General features: G+C 30.9%; 1 protein-coding gene across 1 annotated transcript; it reads right to left on the bottom strand.

Annotated features, from left to right (window-relative positions):
• Positions 1-2,263: 2,263 nt before the first annotated feature.
• On the bottom strand, positions 2,264-8,058 carry LOC145821923 (uncharacterized). The gene is made up of 3 exons (XM_082918495.1): positions 7,662-8,058; positions 7,010-7,570; positions 2,264-2,583 (listed from the first exon to the last, which is right to left on the bottom strand). Exons 1-3 carry the CDS (start codon positions 8,056-8,058, stop codon positions 2,264-2,266), a joined length of 1,278 nt encoding a protein of 425 aa, XP_082774621.1.
• Between the last annotated feature and the right edge of the window lie 2,790 nt (positions 8,059-10,848).

Below are 10,848 nucleotides of genomic sequence, written 5' to 3'. Positions count from 1 at the left end.
AAATTAATGCACTAAAAATAACACAAATTGTAAGAAACAAACTACCTATTTATAATACCAAGGACCATTAAGATCCGGCCATAAACAACTACATTGAGTGCACTAGCATAAAAGGAGAAAATACAAATAAAAAAAAAATCATACCAGGTAAAAGCAATTGTTATTAAATACAAGAGATTTTAGAGCACATACAGCCATATAAAAAATATCACACATTGCAAAAATAATTTTAACATGCTGATCGACGATGATGTTGATGATCAGAAAGAATGGAGAAGATCGGGGATGAATGTTTGTAGATTGATAATGGATCTTAGTGGATCAACAATGGATCGTGATGGATCGGTAATTGATCTTGATGAATCAGAAATGATGTCGAAGATCGGTGATCATGGTTTTGTGTAGAGCAGTGATGGATCTTGGTAGATCGGTGAGAGATTTAGGTGGATGATGGTAGTGATGAAAGTGATGGATGATGGTGGTGATGGAGTCAGAGTTGGATGATGAGAGGGAGCGAGAGCGAGTAAGAGAGAGAGAGAGAGATAGGAAAACAGAGAGAGATACGGAGAGCGAGAGTGAGGCCAAAACGAAGAATGAGAGAGAAATGATTTATATTAAAAAAATGTTTTTGTTTGATTTTTTAAAATTTAATTTTAATTAATTATTTATTTATTTATTTTTGTATACAATTATTATATAAGAGTATTTAATATACCAAGTTCAGTTCTAATATAACAAAATTGTTCTTCATTATGAAGCTTAGTAAATATGTCAGCTAATTGACGATTTGTAGACACAAATTCGAGTTCAATGTCACATTTGAGTATATGATCTTTTAGAAAATGATGCCTTATTTCAATGTGTTTAGTTAATGGCACTTGTGTTGTCATATTTTACAGGAATATGATCATAGTGAAGTCCAAATTCTTGAAGTTGTTGTTTCATCCAAAGTAATTGTGCACAACACCCAGCGGCTGAAATGTATTCTGCTTCAGTAGTTGACAGAGCCACTGAGTTTTGTTTTTTTGCAAAACCAAGAAGTAAGAGAGTGTCCAAGAAAATGACAAGTACCACTAGTGCTTTTTCGGTCAAGTCTACATTCCGCAAAGTTGGCATCCGAGTAACCAAAAATTTCAAAGATACTTCCCTTAGGATACCATAATCCCAAATTTGGAGTGCCAACAAGATATCTAAAAATACGTTTGATTACGGTGATATGTGACTCTTTAAGTGCGGATTGAAAACGTGCACACATACAAACACTAAACATTATATCAAGTCTACTTCCAATAAGATAGAGTAAGGAACCAATCATACTTCGATATTTTTTCTTATCGACGGGTTTACCTTACTCATCTTTGTCGATTTTTATTGATGTGCTCATTGGAGTTGCTGCAAGCTTTGAGGATTCTATTTCAAAACTTTTTAGTAGATCCTTGATATATTTCGTTTGATTTAAATGGATCCCATCATTTGTTTGTTTAATTTGTAGACCAATGAAGTAATTTAACTCCCCCATCATACTCATTTCAAATTCACCCTGCATATCTTTAGCAAATTCTTTGACAAATTTTCATTAGTAGTACCGAAAATAATATTATCAATATAAATTTGAACAATTAGTATGTCCTCCTTTTTTGTTTTTATAAAAAGAGTTGTATCTATTTTTTCTCAAGAAAAACCTTTGTCAAGTAGAAAATTACTTAATCTTTCATACTATGCTCTAGGTGCTTGTTTTAAACCATATAAAGCTTTTGAGAGTTTGAAAACATGGTCCGGGTATTTATGATTTTCAAAACTGGGAGGTTGCTCAATATAAACTTTCTCCAGAATGTACCCATTAAAAAAAGCACTTTTAACATTCATTTGATATAATTTAAAATCTTTAAAACATGCAAAAACAAGTAACATTCTAATAGCTTCAAGTCTAATAACCAGTGTAAAAGTTTCATCAAAATCATACCCTCTTCTTGATAATAACATTGGGCTACCAATCTAGCTTTATTTCTAGTAACAACTCCGATTGAAAAACCCATTTTGTACCAATTACAGGGATGATCCTTAGGTCAAGGGGTTGAAAACCAAACTTCATTTTTTTCAAATTGATTTAATTCTTTTTGCATTGCTAAAATCCAATTTTCATCATTTTCAGCTTCTAAAAATGATTTTGGTTCAATTTGTGAAACAAATGCTAAATTACTAAAAGCATTTCTAATAGAGAAATGAGTTTTTATACCTTCCGATGTATCTCCTACAAGCATTTCTAATACTTCCATTCCTTTGGTAAATTTGATTCGTTTTCTGGACGAGCATATTCCTCTTGAAGATTTTTCATTGTGATTTCTTCTTTTTGTTCAGGAGATGGATTTTCTTCATTTGTTATGTAAATGCTCTCCATTCTTAGATTTGTTTCTGCAATATCATCACTTACAATATTTTTGGAAACAACGGTATTAGATTCATCAAAAGCAACATGTATAGATTCTTCAACAAATAAAATTCTTTTATTGAAAATTCTATAAGCTTTACTAGAATTCGAATAACCAAGAAATACAACTTCATCCGATTTATCATCAAATTTTCCTAAATTATCTTTATTGTTATTTAATACAAAGCATTTACAACCAAAAGCACGCAAGTGGCTAATATTAGGTTTTCTACCTTTCCAAAGTTTATAAGGGGTTTTCTTAAGAATAAGTCTAATCATGGCACGGTTTACAACATAACATACAGTGTAAACGGCTTCAGCCCAAAAATATCAAGGTAAATTATTCTCACAAAACATAGTATGGGCCATTTCTTCAAGAGTTCTATTTTTTCTTTTAATCACACTGTCACGTCCCACTTTTTATTACTCAGAATTTATTACCAAAGCCATTTAACAATGGATTCAATTTCAAAGTTAGCATACTGAAGCTCATAATAATGACAAGAAATACAACAATAAGGGTTCTCTCATACGGACATAAAATGAATGCAACATGAATTGTAATTAAATAAATCGCCCGCATGCTTACATTTTAAAAGGAATAGATAAAAGGGCTCAACCTTTTTTACATATATGGCATTCCGCCTACAAAATAAAGGCCCCGTGGCCAACAGATAAAAAGATCCATGACCTTGAAAAGACCTCTCCATGTTTACTTGAAAAAGATTAGCAACGTGGGATGAACATATAGTCCAATAGGGATCTCAACATGATCCTCAACAATAACAACTTACAGATAGTTATGATCATGAATGCTAATCTCATACCATATAAATAATATGACGTTTTTTAGCCAGAGTGTACTTACATAATACTCTTCTCAAAAACATCCAGTTATACAACAATACCAAGTTTCGCTTTCCTTACCCATTTCCCATTTAAACAAGTATTACTCGATAACCATATTTTCCATTTGTGACAAAACACTACATAATAGCTATTTTATTTCTTTTAAAAACATGTTAAACCAATCCGACTTTCATCACATTAATTATACTCAATATACGACAAGATCCATCTCCACACGTTCATTACATTTTCAACCCTTAGCTCAAAATTTAACGAGGCCCCTTGACAAAATAATTCATGGTAGGGAACCCCCACAACAACTCTCTAGCACGACCAAATATACATGAACATATCTTCTCAACATATAGACAATTCAACCTTACAAAATCATACTCATCTTAATGCAAGACACACGCAATCAAACCGAACACAAAATAAATAACCCCTGCTCTACCTGCCTGAAGCACGGTAAGCCAAATGATGCATCTCTCCACAATAACGTGCCAATTTACCAGACACTAGCTGGAAGGGAATGGTATCTCTGCTCCATTTCTCCAGGCGTTAGCTGGAAGGGAATGGTACCTCTGATTCTCAGCGCAGCCAATTCTCCAGGCACTAGCTGGAAGGTAATGGTACCTCTGATTCTCAGCGCATTACACATTTTCCAACCATCACTTCAAACCACATTTATAGATAACATAAGTGTACTACAAACACATAATCATTTCAACATTCATAATGTTATCCTCTATCGATGACCAGGGACAAAACCCCTAACAGTAAGTATTAAACATATAATGCCATTAACCACTTCTCATGAAACCTTGGGTCCAATTACACAATAATAAAATAAAATAAATTTGTGATTTAATCTCAAGTGAATCGAAACTCACACAACATTAATATTTCAGTCTTCCGTTTCAAAATCAAATACTTATTCCTTCACATTGATATTCTCCACCTTTTGCCTCAATCCATTTATTTCACTTTACCAAAAACATAACCAACACAATTTCTTTCATTTTAAATAAGGGATACTAATCGTGGTCAACAAAGTTATAATTTACCCAAATTTCTATTTAACGGTAATGTAATCCAATCGTATTCTAATCCCATGAAAATTTCCTTCTCATCAATTAGCAATTCATCAATTTGTTGTGTTTAAACCTAGTCAATCCAACACAAATTAATGTTCAAATCATGAAACCCATTTTAATCATAAATTAATTAACAAGTCATTCATCACATTTCTTAAACTCATAACATAAATATTCTACAATTTTAACCCCTTTTTATCTATTAGGCATTACTACAAAATTTAGAGCTTTACCTCTCCAATCATGAATATATTGCATCACACCCCAAGTTTAACCCAACATTAACCCCTCTCATGAACTTTCCATCTCAACACCCCAATCTTATATCCTTTATTATGATTTTCAAAAATAAACCCAAACTGCATGGTTTTTATGCAATAATAACCTACCACATGTCTATCTATAGTAGAGGTGTTGAAAAGAATCAAAGAAATCCCTACCTCAAGAGAGAAGAGGAGAAGGAGCCCAAAATCGACCTGGTCGAAATACGATCTCCACCAGTCAAAATGAAGCCCTTGACATGCTCATCAATTTGATATAAGGAACTAGTTCCAAAATCCCAATGGATTCTTGGGATCAAAACAAAATAAAAGGTTTTGGAAAGTTTGGGTAGAGAGAGATGAGAGAAAATGAGAGAAATATTGTATAGAGAGAGAGAGACATTCATCAAATGAAGTGAAAAAGGGTCAAAAGAGCCAAATAAAGCTGTAAAGCATGAAAACTAAGACAGAAAACGTGCTTAGCCGCACGTGCGGTGCCTTCGGTCTCCCGCACGTGCGACCACCACCCCCGCACGTGCGGTCTCCCCTGCACCTCCATTCATGCACCTGCTTTTTAGGTAGTGTGCACACAACACCTCTCCCAGCTTCCCGCACGTGCGGCTCCCATCCCACATGTGCAGCCCAAGGCCCCCGCACGTGCGGCCTTGGCCCTCCAGCCCGGAAAAACCTCAGCTTCTTTCCCGACCCTCCGGTGCCGACCCCGCACCCTCAGAAACGAGTGGAAACTCATAATTGAAACAACTACAACAGAAAAATATTTTAAGAAGAGAATTTTCGATGCCAACTTACCCGACATCTTCACAATGATAATTCTAACATAACCTCATGAGAGTAAAGCAAAAATGTGCACAAGTCATCACACACACCGTTTTGTTGAGGAGTTCTAGGGGATGATAAATTATGATCTAGTCCAAGTCATCACAAAACATAATAAAATCATCATTTTCAAATTCTCTACCATGATCACTTCTAATACTACAAATATTAAGACTTTTTTCATTTTGAATTCTTTTACATAGTTTTGAGAAATTATAAAAAGCTTCATTTTTGTGTGCTAAAAATAATACTCATGTATATCTAGTATAATCATCAACACAAACAAGAGCATATGATTTTCCTCATAAACTTAATGTTCTAGATGGTCCAAATAAATCAATATGTAAAAGTTGAAGCGGTCTAGTAGTTGAAACGATATTTTTGAATTTAAAAGAAATTCTAGTTTGTTTTCTAAGTTAGCATGCATCACAAAGTTTGTCTTTTTTAAAATCAATTTTAGGCAAACTAATGACTAACTCATTTTTTGAAAGTTTTAAAAATTAATCTAAATGAGCATGTCCTAATCTTCTATGCCATAAGCAACCAGTTTCATTTATTGCAGATAAACATTTAACATCAAAATGAGAAGACAAGTTATGCAAATCAAACGCATATACATTATTATCTCTATGTCCTACAAACAGAATTTTATTATCTTTAGTGTTCTCAATTGTACAATGAGTTTTCTAAAAAATAGCTCTATTACCTTTATCACATAATTGACTAATGCTAAGCAAATTATGTTTTAAACCTTCAACAAGTAAAACATTTTCTATAATAGGAGAAGAATTTTTACCAATACTATCTACACCAATGATCTTTCCTTTACTATTGTCGCCAAATGTTACATATCCGCCATCCTTTGATTGAAGTGTGGCGAACATAGCTTTATTTCCGGTCATGTGCCTTGAGCATGCACTGTTGAGATACCATCTATCGTTACTGAATTTCGTCTCGAAACATACCTACAAAAATTTGATTTTCTATTGGTACCCATATTTTCTTGGGTCCGTAAAAGTTAGAATTTGACAAAGTTGAAATATCTTTAGGAACCCACATCTTTTTTATTTTAGCAAAAAAATTTCTTTTAACAGGATATGATGGTGAAATATGAACTTTTTTACTACAAAAATGACACGTGAGATGTGAGTGTATAGAATATGCATAAATAAAATCATTTTTGAAAGGTTTTCCTTTTGAAAAAGGTTTATACCCAATTCCAGCTCTTCTAAATGTACGATTTTGATTTTTAAGAATTTTATCTAAAGTGTCTTTTCTTTGAGTAAATCTTGAAAGAGAATTTTTCAAATCTTCTATATTTTCATTCAAAGTAATTTTCTCTTGTTTTAAAGAATCATTTTCAATTTTTAAACCAATTAGTTCCTATTTTAAAATAGAAGATTCTTTTGATTTCAAAATTTCATTTTCTTCTTTTATCTTTAAAAAATCTTTTTGTAACTCTTCAATTTTATTAGATAAAGATTCATTTTCTTTTGTTGAATTTGAAAGAAATTTTTTAAGTACAATATTTTTAATGCCAAGTTTTCGAAATTCATCATGCAATTCTTCAAATGCAGATTGTAATTCATCAAAAGAATAAGACTCATTATTTGCCTCATCATCATTTCCAAAAGCCATTAGGCATAGGTTAGCAACTTCATTGTTGTTGTCATCATTTTTTGACTCACTTTCATTACTATCTCCCCATGCAGCAATCATGGCTCTTCTTTTGTCTTTCTGGTATTGTTTCTTGATTTTCAAACAATCGGCCTTGATATGACCAGGCTTGTTACACTCATAACAAGTGATTTTAGTTTTCTTATTATTTTCTCCTTGTGTAAAATTTCTTTTGAAAAATGTTCTTCTTCCTTGATTCTTTTTCATAAATTTTTGGAACCTTTTTGTTAAGAAGATCATTTCTTCATCATCAAATTCTAAATTTTCTTCATCCTCCTCTTCGCAAGTAGTAGTGGTTTTGAAAGCTATTCCCTTCTTTTTCTTGTTGTCTTCTTCTTCATCCATTTCTTTCATGATGAGCTCATGTGTAAGAAGAGATCCCATTAATTTGTCTAGACTTAGCTTTGATAAGTCCTTGGCTTCTGTGATAACAATGACTTTTGTCTCCCAACTCTTAAGTAATAACCTGAGCACTTTTTTTTTTTACAATTTCAGTATTAGAATATATTTTACCAAGAGATGTTAAACTATTTATAATATCAGTAAAACGAGTAAACATTTGAGTAATGATTTCATTAGATTTCATTTTAAAAAGCTCATAATTATGGACTAGCAAGCTGACTTTAGACTCTTTAACCTGGTCCATTCCTTCATGAGTCACTATGAATTTATCCCAAATTTCTTTTGCAATCTTACATGTAGAAATTCTATTGAACTCGTTGGCATTTAAGGCGCAATACAACATATTTGTGGCTCTAACATTGACTTGAGCCATTCTCATATCAGATTCAGTCCACTCATCTTCAGGTTTTGGTATCTTTTGGTCATCTATGATTTTTGTGGGAATTTTTGGACCATTATAAATAATTTTCCAGCACTCATAATCGTTAGATTGTATGTGTACGGTCATCCTAGTTTTTCAGTAGCTGAAATTGGTATTACTAAACAATGATGGTCTATTAGATGCTTGCCCCTCAGGTAAAGAATAGCTAGGAGTTGCCATAATCTACTCTAAGACGGTTAAGTCACAAAAACCAGAGTCCTGACTCTAATACTAATTGTTATCCCAGGTAAACAACCCAAGATGGGGGTGAATTGGGTTATTAAAAAATAATAAACATAATATTTAGAATTTTAACAAATAAAAAAGAGAATAATAATTATCAATATAAAAGTAAGAGAAGATAGAGAGAGAAAATCAAACACCGAGATTTATAGTGGTTCGGCACACCGGGCCTACGTCCACTCTCCAAGGAACTTCTTTGAGAATTTCTTCACTATCAAAATGAATCAATACACCACCAAGGCTTCACCAAGCTTGCGGATTTTGCACAGGTCTTACTTTTATCTACTGAGCTTCACTCAACAATAAATGCCTCACTTTTACAAAATTCCTTCACAAAATAATAAGGATAAGAGGTATTTCAACCCTCTTTTACAATAATTCTCTCTAGGAGTAGATATAAAAATGTAAGAACAAAGATACTACTTAGATTTGAAAGTGAAATAGTAGAGTGAACAATATAATCACAATTTTGAAGCACATAGAATTTTCTCTTCAAGTTCTTGATTTTACTTTACACAAAACATTTCTATTTATACACAAAAATATACTTGTTGGAGGTAGGACGCTCCTTGCTAACGTCATGGATCACGTGGGCACGCTCCTCCTTTTTGACTTAGTAGTTCGGGCATGTGGAGCATAGAACCATTCTTCTTTATATTCAAAATTTGCATAAAGCATACTGTAAACATTTCATTTTTCTTTTCTATGTCAGGTGCCAAGCATGTGGCTTATAAAACATGTAAGTGATCACTATTGTATATACAACTTTTCAACAAATGAATAGTGTTTAATTTTCCCTTTGAAACAACGAATAATCAAAAGTTGTATAGTAATTGCAAAGTAATTTTTCTAATAAAATATTTAATTTTACAATAAAAAAATTAATTGCACAATAAAATCTCTTTAAGTATATTTAAAAAAACATTTATAATAGATATGAAAATATATACCTCTTTTATAATCATTGTAGTTGTTGACGAGATTTTAAATTCATTTTTTTTTTTTAAAAAAAATAACCTACCACCCAATGTGAGTATATCAATTTTGTCAAAAGAAAATAACCCATCAAATTTGTCAAAAGATGAATAGTGATCAACCTAGTTTTTCAAAACGTGAATAGTAAAATTTTCAAAATATTTTTGTCATACAATATATATTTTAAACAGATAATAGTTTGTGTCAAATAATATAAAATATGTATAGTAAAAAATTACAATTTATCCCATAACATCATCAAAATCAAACAACATGATTAACATATTAAAATTGTTAAAATTGATTTAATGGTTATTGTATTGTCATGCTATTAGTTTCGTTATTTTCTCTTAGTTGTCATGATTTTTAATCTGATTATTTTTTCTTAAAAAGAACGGTTGGTTTGTTATGTTTTCTTACAGTGTTGCAAAACTCATGGCATATATTTTTGTTGCCCTGGCGGTTTATGCCAGATTTTGACGAAAAAGGAACGAAAGCTGAAATTGAAACTGATGCTAATATAGAGCCTTAACTAACTTGAAGTCATGACTTTAGCAAAATAAAATTTTACTATCTTATGTATTAATGATTAAGGATGCTATAATGTTGTTTAATGTTGTATTTGGACTTTTAATATTTTTTTGTGTTGTTTAAAGTTTTGGTTGTGTGAGAATTGAAGTATTCCGATTAAGGTGTTAAATTTTTATTTAATAAGTTTATTTGTTATTTAATTTCTATGATGTTTTGGAAAAAAAAATTTGGGGCGTCACAACCATTGTCACCAATAATAACTGACACAATATAAAATTGAAAGTATATAAATTTTAAAAAATTAATATTATACTTATCAAACAATTTGTTTTAGTTCAACAGTTAAATTTTGATTAAATAGTTTAAAAAATTCAACATTCAATCTACAATATGCAATTTTTAAGTTTTAGTTTTTAGTTTTATCAAACACCACTTACAAGGACAATTATTAAACTGATAATGACTTTTTAATTTTTTTCACTAATTTAGTCACTTCTCAAACATAGTCTTAATTGGAGTTGTATACTACTTTTCTCCAAACTCTTTAATGTTTGGGAATTAATACAACATTTTAACTTAAAAGTCAAAAAATTATTAAATATTAAAAAGTCAAAGGCTCATTTCCATTCATTCTACTTTTTACACATATTTTCATTAAAAAAATATTAAAAAAAATCCCAAACATACTTTATTTGGTTTGGAATTTTCAAAAAATAGTTTTATAAGTTTTATTCCTATTTTTGTATTTTTAAAAATATTTTAATCAATTGTTTTAACTTTTTAGATCCACTTAATCATGATATAGTTAAAAATTATAAAATTTGTACAAAAAAAATTCTTTAAATATAACAAAATACAAAAATATATTGAACTTTTATATTGTAGTATTTATTACACTTTATACCTCTAAACTATCGTCAAATTGTCTACTTAGTTCCTAAACTATCGATCGAGTCTATTAAATCTATAAAGTATATAAATCAAAATCTATTTATTCCCTAAACTATCAATTGAATCTATTTAATTCCTAAAGTATTTCAAATCTATTTAGTCATTGAAAATATTAGAAAAATAAAATATAAATCCATAAATGTTATAAATTATTTAAAGACCTATCTAGTTAAAATT

This window comes from Camellia sinensis, chromosome 3, assembly GCF_055761805.1.
Source record: "Camellia sinensis isolate YWXY chromosome 3, ASM5576180v1, whole genome shotgun sequence".
Taxonomy (NCBI): domain Eukaryota; kingdom Viridiplantae; phylum Streptophyta; class Magnoliopsida; order Ericales; family Theaceae; genus Camellia; species Camellia sinensis.
The sequence above is the reverse complement of the archived record's forward strand: the minus strand, read 5'-3'. Positions and strand labels throughout refer to the sequence as shown.

Excerpts from the sequence above, each read along its gene's own strand:
- LOC145821923 (XM_082918495.1), bottom strand. The coding sequence starts at position 8,058 with ATGACCGTACACATACAATCTAACGATTATGAGTGCTGGAAAATTATT. Across the intron at positions 7,571-7,661 it reads AAATAGTTTAACATCTCTTG|AAGCCAAGGACTTATCAAAG; the intron begins GTAAAATATATT and ends TTGTTATCACAG. Across the intron at positions 2,584-7,009 it reads TGATGAATTTCGAAAACTTG|GAAAATTTGATGATAAATCG; the intron begins GCATTAAAAATA and ends AAGATAATTTAG.